The 20407-nt window shown below is 39.9% G+C and overlaps 2 protein-coding genes across 6 annotated transcripts in view; both read right to left on the bottom strand.

Moving 5' to 3' along the window:
* CSDE1 (cold shock domain containing E1) overlaps positions 1-4955 on the bottom strand; it is a 36189-nt gene extending 31234 nt beyond the window's left edge. For all 4 annotated transcript variants that reach the window (XM_080647339.1, XM_080647340.1, XM_080647342.1 and 1 more), the window contains exon 1: positions 4852-4955. The gene's annotated coding sequence lies outside the window, so the exon portion shown is untranslated. The remainder of the gene's footprint in view (positions 1-4851) is intronic.
* Positions 4956-6468: 1513 nt separating this feature from the next.
* Positions 6469-20406, bottom strand: SIKE1 (suppressor of IKBKE 1). 2 transcript variants are annotated; one of them, XM_080649160.1, is made up of 6 exons: positions 20133-20388; positions 19805-19910; positions 18509-18651; positions 16758-16871; positions 14461-14514; positions 6469-7391 (listed from the first exon to the last, which is right to left on the bottom strand). In XM_080649160.1, the coding sequence occupies exons 1-6, from the start codon at positions 20289-20291 to the stop codon at positions 7389-7391; spliced, it is 579 nt and encodes a 192-aa protein (XP_080505286.1). In that variant the 5' UTR covers positions 20292-20388; the 3' UTR covers positions 6469-7388. The 2 variants fall into 2 exon arrangements, with proteins under 2 accessions (XP_080505286.1, XP_080505285.1); XM_080649159.1 differs by lacking the exon at positions 6469-7391 and having other exon boundaries at positions 11193-14514; positions 20133-20406.
* Position 20407: the final 1 nt, after the last annotated feature.

Below are 20407 nucleotides of genomic sequence, written 5' to 3'. Positions count from 1 at the left end.
AGCTATCGATGGTCATTACTTTGAATAAAGCACTTTTGATGTTTCTCTTGAAATTATCGTGTTTTGATTTCAAAATCCGCCATTATTAACTGGTAAACCTAGTATTATAAGTGCCAGGTTTGCCACTTAGTAACACAGAAATAAAACACTTCCAGAATCTAAAATCTGAAGCATTAGAGGGTCAGTCTTAGGCATTAATAAAGCCTATTAGGATATATTAAAGCTCAAACAAACCCACCCAAAATCATGAATAATATAATTCACAGTGGCTAAATTTCATTTCATTAGTTAACTTGACAGTTTTGACATTTCCATGATTAACTAAATACTTTTCAATCAAATTAACACTTAATAAAACACAAGATATCCATTAGGTATTTTAATAAAATTGGCTATCCATTCATCATTAACATTATTAAACTAAACACTTAAGTCACATGAATTACAGAGCACCAATCAAAACACTAAGGAACAATTTAAATGTGGATCCCAGTCTCCCTGATTGCTAAGTAATCAACTCCTTTTTCCTTTGCTCTGTATGAAAACATTATCACCAATTATCACGTTGTTTTACGAGTTAAAGCCAATTCCTTTACTTGAATTGATAAACCAAATAGTTAATCCCTATTTCACCTGTCTCAAATTTATCAACACCTATTTTGTTATTTACTAGCTCCCCCAGTTCCCTGCTTTATCTCAAAAGCCTAGCAGAAGCCAAGCATATAGTAGGAATCAAATAAATTGTTTTGAACCAAAACAGTTTTTGTGATATCGGTAATCCATCTAAAATACATCACATAACCCAGTTTACCATTTGACAAATTATTCTCAAAGTCTGTACAGCACTCACTTGGGGAAAATGTTAATGAAAGGCTACACCATTTTACAAAAGTCTCCCCACTGCGCTGGCCAGTGTAACTCAGTTGATTGCAGGATCATCCTGTACACTGAAGGGTTGCAGGTTCAATTCCCAGTCAGGGCATATACCCAGGTTATGGGGTTTGAACCCTGGAAGGGTGCATACACGAGGCAACTGTTTGCTATTTCTCTCTCTCCCTTCCTCTCTAAAGTCAATTAAAAAATAAAACCATATCCTCGGGTGAGGATTAAGAAAAAAAGTCTGCCCACCATCTAACCTACTTTTTTCAGAGTACCTTCTTCCTTTGAGAAGAGTGAAGACCCACAGAGGCAGCATGGGAATGAAGTCTCTCTATTGTTGATTTACATGAATAATATTCTTGCCTTTAACTTTTCAGTTCGTATTTCTTGGTGCATTAACTCAAGTTAAAGTATATCCCATTTTGCTAATAATCTGTACAAACTGAAGTGCTTAACAGGTTTTAATTCACTTTTACTTTAGTATCTAAGGAAAGTAATTAACCAAGTTCAAACAATTTATGTCATCATGTTGAATGGAAATGAAATAAAAGTCAAATTGTTTCAACTATCTTTCCGTGCATGCTTAGTAATAATTATGCTGGGTTGTTAGTTACCTTACCAGCTACTAAGTTTTTTGAAATTAAATATACATCTATCACTTAACTGCTTCTACATACGCTAATAATTGAAATGGGACAAATGCCAAGGTGGGAAGAAGCTGAAGAAATGCTTCACACACACACTCAGGTAAGTGTAGACCAGCACTGTCCAACAGAAATATAGTGAAAGCCATATATGTAATTTAAAATTTTCTAGCAATCATATTAAAGTTGAAATAGGCAAAAGTATTCAGGTGAAATTACGTCTTATTTAAGAGAATATATCCAAAATGTTGTTTTCCACTTGTAATCAAACTATATAAATGCATTTTACATTCCTTGAAATCTGATGTTTTGCTTTGTTTTTTTACAATTACAGCACATTTCAATTCAGAACTGTGCACAGTTCACGTGCACAATAGCCAGACATGGCAAGTGGCCACATTGGTCAGAGCAGGTGTAGGCTGATTAGGGGGAAAGGCATTAGCATGCCCAATAAAGCAACAGTAAAAAGTAAGGCCCTTGAGCAAAGACTTTCATTTTTTAAAAAATATTATTTTTATTGATTTCAGAGAGGAAGGGAGAGGGAGAGAGAAACATCAATGATGACAATCATTGATGGGCTGTCTCCTGCACGCCCCCTACTGGGGATCGAGCCTGCAATCCAGACATGTGCCCTTGACGGGAATCGAACCCGTGACCCTCCAGTCCGCAGGCTGACGCTCTAAGCCAAACCGGGGAGGGCTGGAAAACATTTTAATTTCAAGACAAAGGGATTATTTAAAATCATGATTTGGCAGGAAGGATTTAAAAACAAGAAACGATGGGATTAAAAAAAAAAACACAGGTCATTCCTACCATAGTATCTTCACAATTTAAGACATTCTAGGGATTAAGGCTTTAAAAATAGTTCTATGTCTGGTGGGTGTGGTTCAGTGGTTGAGCGTCTACCCATAAACCAGCAGGTCACGAGTTTGATTGAGTCAGGGCACACGCCTGGGTTGAGGCCTTGATCCCCAATAAGGGGCGTGCAGGAGGCAGATTAATGATTCTCATCATTGATGTTTCTAACTCTTCCTCCCTAAAATCAATAAAAACATATTTTAAAAAACTTCGTTAAAAATAATTATAAATCTCCTAGCTGTAATCCTTCATTATAAAAGAAATCCTACAATTTTTACAGCACTGCATAAGACAATTTGGGTCAAAGGTCTCAAAGTAATTTCCCTGATCTTGAAAAGGCAAAGCTAAGAAGGCACATCAATTCTTCATGTTTCTTTAACTAACAAGAGGTCAAGATTTTAATTTTGGGGTAATACAGTTCTAAACTTCAACTCCTTAAAAATGGATCCAGACAGCGTTTCTATGTTTCAACTACCTGGTCAAAAGTATCCTTCTCACAATGTGAATAAACTTAAGGCCACTGAAGTGTCCACTTAAAAATAAAAAAGATTAAAATGGTTACTGTATGTACATTTTGTCATAATTTAAAAGAAACTATTTTTTTAAAATGTTGCATGGCCCTGCAGAGTGTCTTTAGGTAGAGTGAGAAAAAAAACAGGAATAGGATAAAGCATGTCAGTTTTCACTCATTTTTTATTTACTAGGAATTTACCAGAATTTTCAACCACTCTAAAGGTCATAGTTAAGTCAGAACTTATTTACAAAAAAAGGAAACCTATCTTCTGTGCTTCAAATACTTTACTTTTCAACTCAGCTGCTATAAATACTCATCTCGATGGTAAACATCCAGAGCAGCTGCAAAACCATTCAAACCACTACCATCTCTTTTATTTCGGGCCTAGGGCTAAAAGGAAACAAAAAGAAACAAGATCGAGTATTTATCTAGGTTTTATGACTGAGGCATATGCCTTTTCAAGTATATAAATCCCCTCTTTACCAAGAATACCCATTACTGATTAGTATCAAAAGGACACCAAGCTATATTGCCCCTCAATGTAGTGTTGAGAATGCCTGCGTTCTAGAAACCCCAAATGAAAATTATTCAGCCTTTGATCTAGAATGACTTACATTAGATGAGCTATAATTTGGTACCCACATTTTATAGACCAGTAGCTCTGCCAGTTCATAGCGTCCTTGATAAAAAGCTAAGTCTCTCAAACGAAATAGATTTAACTACCGGTGTCTTTGAGCGTCCTCTCTCCCCCTTCACCCTGTCTCCCAGCAGTTTAAAGAGGACCATTCTTTCCCTCCTTTTAGGTGCCCAAAAGGAAACTGTCTAGCACACTTCAGATTGTTGTGTTTGCAGATCGGGAGGCTACTTTAGAGAGCGTTCCCTGCCTCACTTCTGAGTCAAACAAGAGAGGAACCATCTGGATGTTTGTAAAGGAAAACCTTAAAGCAAAAGAACCGTGTCACTAAATAATCGTATCGATAAAACATCGGATGGTAAAAACCTAGGAAGTCTCTCCGACCAGGGCTCTAAAAAACTAACTATATAGAATGACTAGGCCCAGCCGTCCATTGCACAATGTGGGGCTGGCTCTTGCATATGGTGAGAGAAGGTGGTAAGGAGGATGTATTCCACTGAGCTCTCACAGAGCACGCCCTAACTTCAGGATAGAGGGATGAGAGCCACATGCCTAAGATTAGGATCTACCTTTCTCGAACAGTCGAAAGGGAGGCGAAGAAAGGAAGGTTAGCTATAGAGACCGAAGAGACAGATCGAGGTGAGCGGAGGTAAGGATGATAATTAGGCCGCGCTACAATGCCAGATGTGGCCGGGGAAAGGTGTCTCTAAGCATTTCGATGCAGCAAGGCATCAGCCCATACACAAAGGAGGCGCCAGTGCCGCACTGCGCTCTGGTACTCGTAGTCAGATCCCCAAGCCGATGACAGCCGTGAAACTATAGGGTCCAGAATAAGAATAGGCCCTTCTCCGCAGCCTCCGGCTTTTCCAGCCTCACACAAAGGACCGCGCCACCACCCCTCTGCCCCGCCCGCCGGGACTTGTAGTTCCCGTTCCCCCGCCAAGCCGCAGAGGAGAAAGCGGCCAGACTACAACTCCCAGCAGCCTTCGCGGCCTAGCCCCGCACCCCTGCCTCCATCTTGGCTGCGGTCGGAGCCTCCATTTTCGCTCCCTCCCCCCCTTAAGTCACCACCACCGCCACCACGCGCGGACGCCTGGTCTCGACTCTTCGTTTCGGCTCTGCGGCCTGACGTGAGGCCTATACAGTCGAACACGGGTCGGGTGGAAAAGCCCGAGGCGGAGACTCAGGGTGAGATTTTCCCTACCCGGAGCTCTAGGAGTGCCCACCTTGACTCTGAAGTCTCTCCCGTTAGTCTTGGTCTTTTCATCCGCCCTTAGTCTGGCTTCTTGCTACCCACAATTGGACCCTAGGGTCGTACTCACCCCAACAGCTCAGCGCCCCCTCTCCAGCGCCGCCATAAGCAGCACGGCCCGGTACGTAGGAATAAATCTCGCTTCTCTCGCGAGAGTTGCGGGCTCCGAGCGCGTGCACAGGAAGGGGAGGGTAGCGTATTCCTCATACGCTTGCGCAAGAGGGCCGAGTGACGCCCACTAGTGCGCTGCGCTTAACCACAACCAAAATGGTGGTTACGTTCCACTACATTCCCTCCCCCACAATCTGCGGGAAGCAATCTCTGAGTTTACTGACTCCGCTGGGACTCTGGGGGCGGGGTGGCAGGTGATTTCGGCGCTCTGATCTCTGCTAACCTGAATATGCTTTAAGCAACTAGACCTGGGTAAATCTAGAAGGCGAACAATTTGGAGGGCATATCCAGGGCTATCATATGAAGGATTTCTCTTTTCCCAGCAATGATCCAAAAGCTCCCCAAACCCCAGTTTCTTCTCACAGTGTAAGCCTTCTTTCGTCTGTTATATTAGACTGGAATTTTCATTAGTATAGAGTCAGGTAATTTGGAAGTCTTAAGTGAGACCTTTGTCTCCCAGAAACTACCTTGCTTGCAACAGACGGACAAGAGTGGGCAAGGAAGCCTAATCATTAAAAAATAAAATAAAAAATCCTTTAGCTGACCTTTTTGTTACCAGAGGATATTTGTAGTGTATCAGGTAATCTAAGAGGCTGAATCAGTAACCAAAAGGTTGAAATCAGAGCAAATCATCTTGAGTTCTAGAGAAGGCAGTATCCTACTTCTGCTGTTCAAAGATTTTTCTCTCCACCTCAGTTGCTATTCCAATCTGATACCACCTCCAAGGTGCCTTTGTTCTTTTATGTCTTCCCACGCTTTCCTGGGCACAGATATTTGCCTCACTTTCACTGCTTTCATAGCTCACTCTATTGTGATTATTAGTCTATAATCGCTAATGATACTTTAGGACAGGGTCTGTGACTTTCATCTTTGCAGTCCTGCTTCCTGACAGTGCCTGGACAACTCTCAAAAGCTTGTTGAATGAATATCACTGAACAGCAGTGTAAGAAGTTGTTAGAAATGGAAATGTTCTGTTGGGGAAGTACAGAATGTAAACATGCCAAACCAGCTGTTTCAATTTCCTTTGACCAATCCTTAAAATGAGATCTCTCTCTCCCAGCAATAGATGTGGATATTCTAATCTAATGTTACAGAGAAACTGCCCTGGGCTCTTGCTTTAGAAACAAGGTCATGTGGAGCTGGGCTAAAAGTAGAATTAGGTCTAAGAGCACACATTCTCAAATATCACAGCAATGGTAAATGTAAAAAGTAATAATCTTACTAAATTCTATAAGTACAATTCCTATTAATAAGAAAGAATAAAGTCTAGATTTCTACCATTACTCAAGCTCCTAAAGACCCTCTTAAATCCTATAACCATTACATCTCATTTTGAATGTCTCAATTTCCTTTAAATTCCTCTTTGACCCATAGTTTGTATCAATGTACATTTAACAAAATGCAAATATGTATAAAAATTCAGAAGCATACATTTTAGCTTCCAATGCATTAAAGAAAGTAAAAGATGGAGTGATTTAACCTAAATCGCTAGTTTAAATGATTTATTCTTTCTACAAGTACTACACATAATTAGTGGTAGGTTTCATTTTTATTATATTATTTTTAGGAACTTGTGAAGTTTTTATTAAATCCACACAAGTAAAAACCATATTGTGAGGAGCTGGGGAATGGGGCTCCAAGGACTGGGAGCCAGGCCACCAGAGGGGAAGGGCAGGGGGGTGATAGGACAGACCCAGCTGAGCTTCAGGGGCCATCACCAGGGCCACTGGACAGCTCTTGGGCACTCAGGTGGGCACCCGGCAAGTTTACTGGTGGAGGCTCCACCAGCATAACAGAGAACTTGGTGTCACCAAAAGCCTCTTTCATGCGAGTCTTGAAGAAGCTGCAGGTCTATGAGGGACTGCACATCCGCCTTGCCCTCAGTTAGCTTGTTGAACTGCTTGAACAACTGCCCACATCCAGGGCAAGCTCTTGGGGGTACTGAAGGAGGGTGGCAACTTCTGGAGGCGAGTGTGGATCCGAGTCAGGTCCAAGGTGCTGCCAGGTTGATCCACAGAAAAGCTGGAGTCGCTGCCCAGCTGGTGCAGGGCCCGGCAGGGCTCCTGGCAGGTCAGGGCCAGCAGGACATGCCCTCACTTCTGCTGGTTGGCTGGTGAGAGCTTGGCCACCACACCACTGCTGTCACCACCACCCAGACTCAGGCTGCCTCCCCTTCAGGTCAGGTAGCACGTGGCCGAATGTGCAGCTCCACTCCTCCCGGGGCACATCCTGCAGGTGGCAGTCCAGGTGGCAGCAGAACTCGCACTGGCTGCACATGACCAGGTTGCCTGGCTTCTGGCAGACACAGCAGATGGCGGCACTGTCATCCAGGGGTTCCCTCTGGAGCCATCACCTCCAGGCTGGAGCTGGTGCTGCCACTGGGTGAGACCAATTGGGGGCTCTCAGCACCAGGCCCTAGGTTTCATTTGTAGAAGATCACTATAATTTAAGGCAATAATTTTTTCTAGATTAATTTTGAAGTCAAATAAAAAAAACAAAAAATACAGTTAAAAATTTTTTTGAAACTGAAGTAAATTAAAGCAGAAACTTGTGAAGTCACTGGGAAACCATCTGCAATACAGTAAGATAGTGGATTTGGAGAAGATATTTAGTCTACTAAGGAATGGCCATCAGAACAAGAAAGTTGCAAATAATATTTTTGGTTATTATAATTTTTCTTCTCTGAGAAACTAAAATCAATAATGAAATTGCTTTTCCTCCTATATAATGTTAATGAACACATTTCTCTGGCATCTATTTGAGAGTCAAAAGTAAGCTTCCTTTACATATTTATAAGGTTTTCTTGAGCAGTGATGGATGAGATTTTTGTCAGTTCTCTGAAATGAGAAAAACTAGGACAATGTAGAGATTTTTAAAAAATAAGGCTACATTTGTTCAAGATTTTAAGGACTGTTGTTTTTCTGACACAATGTCCTTCCTATTTAGGGAAGTTAAAGGGAATATCTTTTATAAAATTATGGTAATAGTGGATGGTAAAGAGACCCATATTCAAGACTTCAGGACAGGAAACAATTCAAAGCAAAAACTTTAAAAAAGAATAATTATTCCCAACAGAATGTAAATAATTAAGATTTAGTCCTAGAATCTTACAGCTCAAAAGATTTTATTCATCAGCAAGCCTCAAAATAGTTAAAATGTATTATACAAATAAATATAAGAATAACAATTATGTAATAAAATATTCGAATTGAAATAAGAACGATGAAAAGTTTTATATAATACTTCCCTATGAAATGTCAACATTGCACTTAATGGAAGAATCGGGTGGACATGCTAAGCTGCTGCACTAAAAGAAACCACCATAACATTTTAGCTCTGGGAGTCAGCCAGAGGGAAGGGCAAAGCAAAAGAATACATTTAATTACCCTTAAATGAGATCTTGATGGGAACCAATTGCACTTGGAATAAAACCCAAACTCTTTTGCCATGTCTTACAAGGCCCTAAATGGCCTAGTCCTCATTAAGTCTCTAACCCCTGCTTCACTGTGATTCAGTTCCACTGCCACTTTGGTTCCTTGAACATTGCAAGTTTGTTCCTACTTCAGAAATCTTGCATTTCCTGTTGCCTCTGCCTGGAATGCTCTTTCCCCAAATCATCACATATTTGGCCCTTTCTCAGAATTTGGGTTTCAGTTCATCTGTTATGGCCTCACAAAAATCTTTTCTAAAATAAAAGTACCTATTATTATTACCACCACGTCTTAAAAATATTAGTTTGTTTTATTGTCTTCATAACATATCTCTATCCAAAATTAATATTTATGAGTGTAATTATTACCCTGCTGAACATTAGTATAAGCCTCAGTTATGTTTGGTTCATCATTATATCCCGTACACTTAGGTCAGTTCCTTACATAATAATAGTACTTAATAAATATTTGTTGAATGAATGAATTACACTTACTTAAAGCTAAGACAGTATTGATTATACAATATATTATTTATACATTATTAATGCACTGCAAAAATATGTTGCCATTTTACTGACATTTTTATTACTTAGAATTTTTTTATTTTTTAAGAACTCTTTTAAACTTATTTAGACCTAGATTTCTTTTCAAGTGTCACGCTCATGTGTATATAAAGTGAAGAAAAAAATAAGTTGATTGAGGTATGCCTAACACATCTTTACAAAGCCTAACTCTTCTGAATTTTCCTTTTTATTAATAAATTTGACCGTATTTTAAAAATTCCACTCATCAAGAGGCAGCCCCCAAAATAAAGTCAACAGACTAGAATATATTTGCAACATACAAAGCTGACAATATATTAGTATCATGAATACATATTAATACATATCAATAAGAAAAAGCAAAAGAAAAAAAGGGGGAATGACTTAAATGTCTATATTTAAACAAAACCTGTACAAATAAATACTTGAAATTATGCTCAGCCTCATTATCAGAAATGCATATTTGAGATGTTAGACTTACAAAAGAATTGGAAAAATAGTACAAAGTTTCCAGAAACCCTTCACCTAGTTTCCCATTATGCTAGTTTTATCTAACCAATAAAACAATTTTCAAAACTAGAAAATTAACCTTGACACAATATTAACTAAACTACAAAATTGATTTGGGTCTGATTAGTTTTCTAGAGTCAAATCTAGGATCCTACCCTGCACTTAATTATGTCTCTTTAGTCTCCTCCCTACTATGAAAGTTCCTCAAGTCTTTCCTTGTCTTTCATGACCTGGATGCTTTGGAATAATATTGGTGAGTTGTTTTGTAATCGTCCTTCAATTTGGTTTTGTCTGATGTTTCTGTTGATTAGATTGAGGTTACATATTACTGTATTTGGAGGAATGTTACAGAGGTGGTATACCCTTCACATTGCATCCTCAAGGGGTATATGACACTGAGAAATATGCCATTAATGATGTTTACTGTCGAAGTAAGTACATCCAAACCTGCAGAGAATTTTTTATAAAAATTCGAGTCAAAGAGGATTCACTTGGAAACAAGATCTCAACAGACTAAGTTTGCAGTATTTTTCATGTACTTGAAATGAGGGAGGGAACGTAAAAATTAGCTGAAGGTGGAGAAAGCAAGGTGGAGACTGGATTACTAGGCTGTTAAGATTATATACTCTTAGCCCTGGCCAGTGTGACTCAGTTGGTTAAGCACTGCCCTGTGCACTGAAAGGTCACAGGTTTGATTCCTGGCCAGGGCACATACTTCGGTTGGGTTTTTTCTCTCTCTGTTCATCTAACATCAATAAAAATATATTTTTAAAAAGATTATGTGGCCCTAGCCGGTTTGCTCAGTGGATAGAGCGTCAACCCTCGGACTGAAGGGTCCTGGGTTCGATTCAGGTCAGGGGCACATGCCCAGGTTGCAGGTTCGATCCCCAGTAGGGAGCGTGAAGAGGCAGCCAATCAATGATTCTCATCATTGATGTTTCTCTCTCTCTCTCCCTCTCTGAAATCAATAATAATAAAAAAAGATTATGTGCTCTCTTGAGGGTAGCCATGCTTTAAAAGAAGGGATCTGAAAGGGGGTATTCCAAGAGTGTGTTAACCTAGCTGCACAGAAACAATGGACAAGGCTTGCTTAAGCCTTTTACTAAAGTTCTTTTACTAACGAAGTTTTGTGTCTAGGGCATGACTACCCACCATGAGTATGAAATTAGAAATTTATGATCAGATTACCCTGAGGTTACTTTCCATAGAAACCATTTTACCTTAATCAGTTGGGTACAGTGGTGTCTGCCAGGATTCTTCATAGTAAAGTTACTATTTTCTCCTTTATAATTATTTAATTTTTGGGGGGTGGATACATTGGGACCATACTTGATTGAAGAGTGTCTTCTCAAAATTTCAGTCTACCCAGACCTTAGAATGTGACTATATTAGGAAAAAGGGTCTTTTGCAGACATAATCAAGTTAAAATGAAGTCATGTTGGATTAGGGCACACCCTAATCCAATGACTAGTGTCCTTAGAAAAGAGAGATTTAGACAGAGACCTACAGAGGGAACACCATGTGAAGACTGAGGCAGAGACTGTAGTGATGCATCTACAAGTCAAGGAACGCCAATGCCAGAAGCTCAGAGGAGCCTGGAATACATTCTCCCTTAGAGCCTCTAGAAGAACCATTCTTGCCAACACCTTGATTTCAGATTTCTAGCCTCCAGAACTTTGGAGAATACATTTCTGTTGTTTTAAGCCATCCAGTTTGTGGTAATTGTTAAAAATACGTATTTTTTATTTCAGAGAGGAAGAGATAGAAACATCAATAATGAGAGAGAATTATTGATTGGTTGCCTCCTGCACGGGGTCTACTGGGGATTGAGCCTGCAACGTTGGCATGTGCCCTTTACCGGAATCAAACCCGGGACCCTTCAGACTGCAGGCTGAAGCTCTATCCACTGAGCCAAACTGGCTAGGGACAGTTTGTGGTAATTTGTTATTGCAAATCTAGGAAACTAATACAGAGACTAAGCAAATATCCTTTTCTGCTTAAACTTTAGTCCACTTATTTCAGCATATATTGGTGGGCATCTTTTTGGCTCACAGATGTGCACATTATTTTCCACACAGAGTTATTCTTGGCCCACCAATACTTGTAATGCAGCATTTCCTAAGAGTGCTTCATTGTTGTTTTTAGGATTTTATTCCAAATTGCTACGAGCCACCGTGGTAGGTAGACTTCTGAGATGGCTGCCAAGATTCCCACCAACTGGTGTACATGCTTCTTTTAAGAAAATGTATATTTTCATTGATTTCAGAGAGGGAATGAAAGAAACATCAAGGATGACAGAATCATTGATTAGCTGCCTCCTGCACACCCCCACAACCCGGGCATGTGCCCTGACGGGGAATCAACCCTGACCTTCTGGTTCATAGGTCACCGCAACCCCTGAGCCACATCTGACTATACATGCTTCTTGAGCCTGGGCTGGACCTGTGGGTATTAGAGGATATCACGCCTTTATGACAAAAGGAATTACTGCAAATGTATTTAAGATCTCTCATCACAGGGAAGGTGGGAGATCAACCAAAGAACTTATATGCAAATATGCATAACCCAAGGACACAGACCAAAGTGTGGTGAAGGCCTGGGGTGAGGGGAGGAAGTGGGGCCAGGCTAGAAGGGGTGGATGGGGAATAAAAAGGGAAGAATGTAATACTTTCAACAATAAATATTTTTTTAAAAAGATCTCTAATCAGATTAATCAGAGGGAGATTATTGTGGTTGGGCCTCACCTAGTCAGGTGAGCTCTTAAAAGGGAACCTGGAGGTGGGAGATAAGGGAAGTCAGAGAGATGACCTCCTATTGGCCTTGAAGGCCTTTAAGTTCTATTCCTGCAAGGAAATGAATTTTGTCAACCACCCGAGATCCAGAGTGTCCAGAGCGTTGTAGAGCCTTGTAGACTATATTGTGTTAATTACAAAATATTTATGAAAACCTTGTCTACTTAACAGGTTGCTATACATGTGAAAAATAAACCTTTGCATTTCCTAATAATTAGACTCACTACTGAGTAAAATTAGCTGACGTTATCTAAATTAGTTTTTTGTTTTTTATTTTTAGAAAAGGTAAGTTTGTACTTAGGGTTTGCAAACCACTCAAATCCCTCCATCCACTGCATTTCCACTCAAATCAAAGTGAAAAAACATTCTTTCACTTCGTATTTTAAGTACAGATTATCTTCAAAGCATTAACACCAGCCAGAATTTTATCATGTGAAGTAATGAGAGCTCTTTAGACTTATACTTCAAGCTTTTGCTTTGCCAGGAAGAAAAGTTAACATGTAGATTTATCCTGACATCTGAGATGTAAAGAACTGTAAAATAAAAGCACGTAAGACAAATAAAGGGACACCATGTTATACCTTAATGGGCCATTTGATTACCATGTTCACTGAAAACTGACCATGGCAGCTGACAAATAGTATAGGGTACCTACCTCTTGAATTGGAATTGTAGGACTTATGGTGGCACTTAGGGCATATACTTCAAGGCAAATGGCTGGGTTAAAAGATTACTTACTCTTGGGAAGTGGGATAAAAATGCCTACATTTGGGGTAGAACACTTTTCAAATTCTATGCAGGACTTTGAATAGAAACTTGATGAATTCTAAAAGAATATATACCTATTCATCAAAGCCTACCATTGTAGGCAAAGTCCATTAGCATTACTGGGATCAGATGCTTTTAGGATATCTTAGATTTTAACAGGATTTCATTTTTTATGGCAGTACAAAAGAAATTTTACATCACACAAAACACTAACATAAAACTTCCTTTAATACTGTGCCTCTCCCATGCACTATGATGCTTAATGTTATTAGAAAATGTTGACAGGTTTAGCATTTATTACTTGTTATTTGGGGATAAACCTAAATTGATAGTATAACATGAAGTAACGTGAGTAAACTGAAATGGGGGAATGAATTGATGAATGAGCCTAGTTGACTACTCAGCTTTTCAATCTCAACATTGCTTGATTGTCTAAAAGACATATGAATGTAATAACTCTTGTTAGGTGATAAAACTGTTTTCTTGTGGAAAATGGATCTAAAAAGAAGCCAACTATTGGTACTAATAATGAAAGATATCCAAGTAAGTGATGGTTCTTAAAAGATAGGTTATATATAAATAGATTGTAGTACCTAAGAACTATGATGTGAATATATCTATTATATGGTCTTCACACTGGGTAAAAATTGAAAAATTGATTACTAATATCTAATGGAATAACTGAAAGCTGCTTTTAGCATTTGAGCTAAGTGTGCATGTGTGTGTCCACATACACAGGACAAATTTCTCAGCATTCTTTGAACACACCATGACTATATTACTACTGGAAAAAAACAGTTGACTTATTTTCAAGTATGTTTCCTGGAGACTAGCAATAGGTTCTCTCAAATTAAGAGTAAAGACACAAGGCCATGAAGTGCCAACTCTTAGCACCAGAGAGACTTAAAACTTCATAGAATGTGAGCGACATTACAAATCAGAGAAGTTGCCAATCTAGTTATGTGAAATTGTTGTATTTTTCTCAAATGGGAAATAATCCAGATTTATGCCAAATAGATTTAAAAAGCTCATCTCTTTTTTCATAATTGCAATTTATAATCCTATATAAAATAAAATCGCTGCCTTTTGATACAATGCTCAAAGTTTCAGAGATGTGAAAAAAACAAAAATGAACCAAAAACAGTTTATATAAATCAAGGTCCCAGATATGAAAATAAAAAGTAGTCTCTTAGAGAAAGGAATGGTGAAATTCAGTGTGTATTTTCACTAACACACCCCAAAACTGTTTTTGTGGACAGCCAATTTTGACTGCCAATTCTAAACTGCCATCCGATTCCTTTAATCAACATTATTAAATCAAGTCTGAGGCAAGACACTGAAAGGACAATACTCAAATAGAAAGATAGTAACTTCCTTCCTTGATAAACAATCTCCAGCTGTCACTCAGAAGCTGAAGTTATTTGATGGCTTGGGAAGCAGTGTCCATTGAGTTTTCCTTTCTGACCTGAAGCGACTCACTGCTGATGGACAGTAATTCCCGAAGTTCCTTATTTTCAAGCTGGAAAAAAAAAAAAACGATGTATGTTTATTTCAGGTATTTTGACTGTTTAACTGCATCAGAACACATTGTTTTGGGTCAAGAACAGAAATATTACTTTAATTTTTAAAGTTTTAAGGAAAGAACTGAGAGTTTCCTAAAATACTACTTATTTATTAATTGAACAAACATTTACTGAGCAATTTTTATATGCTACTTCGTTAGGACTACCAAAAAAAAAAAAAAAAAAAAAAAAGATTCCTCTCCACTAGAGGAATTCACTGCTTATAATACTCTTCTTGGTTCCCCAAGTTTTGCTACTGTTTCTTCTATCTTTCAAATTCCTAATAATACTTTCACTCCACTCAATCTTCTCTCCTATCTGTCCTAAAGGAAAGGGGGAGAAGAAACTAATTAGCCACATAACCAGGAACCACGTGGGTGATCTTACATGTATTACCTCGCAACCATCTGTAGGGTAGGTACCATTGCCTATATCCATACTCTCTTTAAAATGAGGACAACGTGGCTCACAAAAGTCCAAAAACTTGTCCAAACTCAGATACTCGGATGTGGTATTGCTGAAATCTCCATCCAGTGCCTATGCTTTTTCCACTTAAAGTAGTAAGTAAAATTTGTCTCACGTTTCCTGAGGGCTCTTTCCATAACTAAGGAGAATGTAGACAAGGTTGTTCTATCATTTGAACTAACTCCTGACTCCTACTTGGAACCTTGTCACTCCCTTTGATTTCCCGATAGGGCCATTAGCACTCTTTAGCCTTATTCTCTCTGCAGGAAATTCTGGTTTTCAGGCAAGAATCAGAGCCCATGGTCATTAAATCTTCTACCATATAAAGTGCTTCCCTTGTACTTTGTATTTCTCTCCTAGCATTTGTATACCATTTCATATCTTACTAGAGGCCCAGTGCCATGCACCGGTGGGGTCCCTCGGCCTGGCCCGCACCCTCTCGCAATCTGGCCTGGGAGGGACCGTGGGAGGCTGGCTGGCCAGGTAGGGACCTCGGGAGGGCTCCAGGGCGTGTCCGGCCCATCTCTTCCAGTCCTGATAGGCCGGACCCCCGCAGCAGGCTTACCTACCTTTCGGAGCATCTGGTCGATCCAATGATTGGACACTTAACAGGTTAGGCTTTTGTATATATACTAGTAGCTCTGCATACTAGTAGCCCTGTAGCTCTCCGCCTGCTGCCCCGCCCTCCTGTAGCTCCCTCCACCCCATAGCTTGCTGCCCTGCCCTCTCCAGTAGCTTTTCGCCGCCCGCTGTAGTTTGCTGTCCCACCCTCCTGCAGATCCGTGATCTGGTCGTTACACCTCAAGGTGTAAGGGATAATTTGCATATTCCTCTCTTATATAGGATTATATAGGATCTTATACGTACAATAAGTCTTCATTTAAAGTCATCAATAAGTACTGTGACTTTAAGCAAAACAATATATAAAGAAACCAATTTTACCATAGGCTAAATGATATAAACAAGAGTTAAGTTCCTATGGTATCTCATCAATGTTGTAATGAAATGACATTGAACAAAATGAAATTATTCAAGGACCTGCTGTACCAGTTTCGTTCCTTGTACCAGACTCTGAGTAGGGATCCTAGCTTTCTTTTTCTGTTATTTCTCAAAGGGCTCACGATAGCACCTAGTAATAAGCAGCATTCAAACCATCTATTATGCTTTTCCTTAACAATTTTATGGGCATACTAACACCCCAGGCCTTTCTCTGTAGAGAATTTCAATTTTAATCAAAATAATATATGAAAATAGCTTAAAAAAATCAAGATGACAAGGCTTATAAAGTAAACAGTTATCCCTTGGCTTTGTTCCCCAAAGGCAACCACTTTTAATACTTTTATCTATTTCTTTAGTATTTACTTCTAAATAATATAATTTTAAATAATATGCCTATACTGCTATTTCCTTATCATCAACTTTAGACATTAACTGTTTGGTTTCCTTTAATGGCAGGTGAGGGATTATAACTCACATGTAATCTATCCTTTCCTCACTCTCTGCCCTCTGGATATGATAACATCTCAATTTCTAGCCAGTACATAGTTGGCATTTTCATTGCTTGCTGCTGACTACATTTCCTTTTTTGAAAAGGGTATGGAGGAGTTTTAATTTTAAATCATCAGCAGCACACAGAAAACATCAATACACTGCAGTGACAGGATGGCAATGGCATTCTCCAGACTCTATGAAAACTTCATGAAATACTGTGAACCTAAAATAGCAACAATCTTACCTCTAACTGGGCTAGTTTTTCCTGAATCTTACAAAATTGGTCATCATCCACCTGAACTGCTTTCCTCATCACTTCTCCCATTTCACAGATTCTGTCGATCTGACTCTCGATCTCCTGTGAAGATAACACAGAAAAGGTGAAAAAGTCATCTTTTCTACAGATATGAAGCTCATGAGAACATGTCCATTATGATGTTAAAAAGTTAATTTAATCTATGCTACAGAGGTTACACAGCCAATTCACCATATCTGAGTCCTCAGAGGTAAAACCATAATAAAGTTATCCTGTGGTATTCACAAATAATTTGTTTTCAAAAGATCGATTCTAGTCTAACCACCCACTGAATGTTGGACAGCATCTCTAAGGAACTTCTTAACTTAAACTTGAATACTTTTATCGGCAAGAAGGTCAACACATTCAAAGGTACCTTATTCCATCTTTGGACTTAGCTTTTTTTAATTTTTACTGATTTTTGGAGAGAGAGGAAGGGAGAGGGAGAGAGAAACATCAATGTGGGAGCAAAACATTGATGGGCTGCCTCCTGCATACTCCCCCACTGGGGATGGAGCCTGAAACCCTGGCACGTACTCTGAGAATCAAACCAGCAACCTTTTGGTGCATGTGACCTCACCCAACCAACTGAGCCACACCAGCCAGCGCTGGACTTATTTTTTTTTTTTTTTTAATATATTTTATTGATTTTCTACAGAGAGGAAGGGAGAGGGATAGAGAGCTAGAAACATGGATGAGAGAGAAACATTGATCAGCTGCCTCCTGCACACCCCCTACTGGGGATGTGCCCGCAACCAAGGTACATGCCCTTGACCGGAATCGAACCCGGGACCCTTCAGTCCGCAGGCCGACGCTCTATCCACTGAGCCAAACCGGTTTCGGCTGGACTTACCTTTTAACAAGTTTTTCACATGAACTAAAATCCGTTTCCTTCAAGGTTCAAATTTTCTCCTCTAGTCTAAAGAAAATAAAATTTATCTTTCTCTTCCATATAAAAGCCATTCACATATGTAAAGCATCGCTGTTCCCTAAGACTTTTCTTAAGTCAGTAAAATGCTTTCAGTGGAATCTAGGATGAAACTTTTCCTAAATTTCACTGCAGCCAATAGTGAGGCACTAATCTATTAATCCATGATTAAATGATACAGTACATGTGAATGTACAAGGACAACCATAAAGCACTCTATAGACATAAGAACAATTACTGGGTCTCCCAAGTTCCATCATAATCAACCAAAGTGTAGAAACGATGCCTTGTATATGCATTTTTAAACCATACTTTTCTCTCCTAATGAGCACAATGTTATGTGGTTCAGTTTAATAAAAGTTTCCTGACTGCCTGCTATGTGCCAGGTACTATGTTAGGGATAAAAGATGAATTTATGCTCCTTACAATCAAGGAGCTTACAAGTTAGTAAAATGTACAATCATAACCAATCAGGTATTTACTGAGCCCCTTTGACACTAACTAGCATTATGTTTGGTGGAAGAACTAAGCATTCATCAGCATCTAAAAGATCTTGGTGAGGGAGAAAGGATCCTTAATCCTATTCAAGTGAAAGAACTTGAGAGCCCCTTACCCTTCTTTTTATTCAAATCCTCACAAAGCTACAGCAAAACCAACAGTGAATGTGATAAACACGAAAGGAAAAAAAGCTTATCTTCAAAAACAGGCACACGAGGTAACACAATTTCAAGATTTTAATTCAGGTCATTTAGAATTTATCAAGCTTTCTTACCGCAGAGTGAGTCTGGTGAGCTTTCAGGACTGGTTCAGCATCCACTGCTTTTTTAACAACCATTAATTGTAACATCTGTTTCCGGTATTTGCTCATGATGAGTTCCAAAGCATCCTGGTGTTCCTCCAAGGAAACCCACAGTTCTATCAAAAAATAAAATAACTTGGCAGTGATGTCTGAGAGAGAACTTTCAAAGCCAAACTCTTAACAGTTGAAATTCTATGGCACTCCATGAGATATTGTGATTCCAAATTTGTAAATCATTGTTTAAGTCCACAAAATACAACAGTTAAGGTCAATGTGAAACATAACTTTCTAGGCAGAGGCAGCATACACTGAGTGGCCAGATTATTATGATCTCTGAACGCATAATAATCTGGCCACTCAGTGTATATCCTATATAATAAAAGGCTAATATGCAAATTGTCCCCTCGACCAGGAGTTCAACCAGCAGGCAGGCCGGCCAACTGCCCATGTCCTCCCCCACCCCCCACCCCCGCCCCTGGCCAGGCTGGGCAGACCCCACCCACGCATGAATTCAAGCACTGGGCCTCTAAAATACACACACACACACACACACACACACACACACACACACACACACACTGAGTGGCCAGATTATTATGCGTTCAGAGATCATAACTGGCCACTCAGTGTAGTTTGGTAGAAACATGGGATTTGGAATCAGAAGGCATGGGTTTGAGTTCAGTTTTGTGAGTTATTAGCTTAATACTTTTAAGCAAATAATTTAACCTTTCTGAGCCTATTTCTTATCTGGCTCATATACCTCAATATGAAAATGTAAGAATACAATGGGATGATATATGTGGAAGCCCTCTGTCAACTGACATACAAATAACTATTCATACTTCTATCATCAATAACGTACTTGTCAAATCTAAGAATATACATCCCAAGTGTAAGAGTCAGCTCTTCCACTTTGTACAAGAACAAAAAAACCCTCTTCAATCTTTTTTAAAACTCTTCTATCTTAACTTTAGTACATTTGAATATTTAAACTTTACATTTTAATCCCTTGATATTAACTCTAATTCACCTCTACTAAGCACTCTTTGATAAGCTGCCTATAAATACAGACAACCTTGAAAAGGGTAATGTAACCAACTTTATTTTACTGGACCAGTACAGGATAATTCTGTTACTGAAAGTACTGATTTGGAAATACATACAACATATGCACTTTAGTAAACGGTTGGGCAGTTTTGCAAGAACTTTCGCAGTATTATTACTGGGAATGAGAAAATCACAGTAACTACACAAAAAGGCCTGACTAACCTCTGTTTTCCTGCTGCAAGTCTCTAATCTGTGTATTCTCTTGGGACAGCAGAATGTGAGGTTTGTATTTGGACATGTCCTTTATATCGGATGCATCCTCTTGATACTGGACAAACAGAGACAGACTAAGCACAGGTGCAACCGAAGCGGCAGAAGTCAGGGCTCCAGGGCAGCGTTCTCAGCCCCGATGCCGCAGAAAGGTTCTCACCGCCGCCCCCCAACCCCCTTCGAGACCAGGAATACATTCCGGGCCGAGGGCCCACTTCACCTCGCCCTCCACCCGTCAAGAGCCCAGAACCTGAGGGCACGGAGCCCTCCTCTGCCTGACCTGGTCCGGAAGCGCCGTCCCCGCCTCCCGCATAGCGGCCACCCGCCGGTGCAGCGCCGCCGACTGATCCACCAGCGACTCCGCGGCCGCATCGTGCTCCCGCAGCCTCTCCAGCAGCGTCTTGGCGTCGGTCAGGATCTTCTCGATGGTGCAGCTCATAGCGACTGCAGGACCACAGCCCCAGCGCTGCTCACCTAAGCCGGTCGCTCAGGTCCTCCTGAACCTGTCCCAACCTCAGAGACGTCATTTCCGGTACGCTCAGAAGGCGTAGGGGC

Source organism: Plecotus auritus (genome assembly GCF_963455305.1).
Source record: "Plecotus auritus genome assembly, chromosome: 12".
Lineage (NCBI taxonomy): Eukaryota > Metazoa > Chordata > Mammalia > Chiroptera > Vespertilionidae > Plecotus > Plecotus auritus.
This window is presented reverse-complemented; position numbering and strand designations above follow the sequence as displayed.

Coding starts and splice junctions, on each gene's coding strand:
- SIKE1 (XM_080649159.1), bottom strand. CDS start 20,291: ATGAGCTGCACCATCGAGAAGATCCTGACCGACGCCAAGACGCTGCTG. Junction 19,911..20,132: donor GGACGGCGCTTCCGGACCAG/GTCAGGCAGAGG, acceptor CTGTTTGTCCAG/TATCAAGAGGATGCATCCGA. Junction 14,515..16,757: donor AAAAACTAGCCCAGTTAGAG/GTAAGATTGTTG, acceptor TTTTTTTTCCAG/CTTGAAAATAAGGAACTTCG.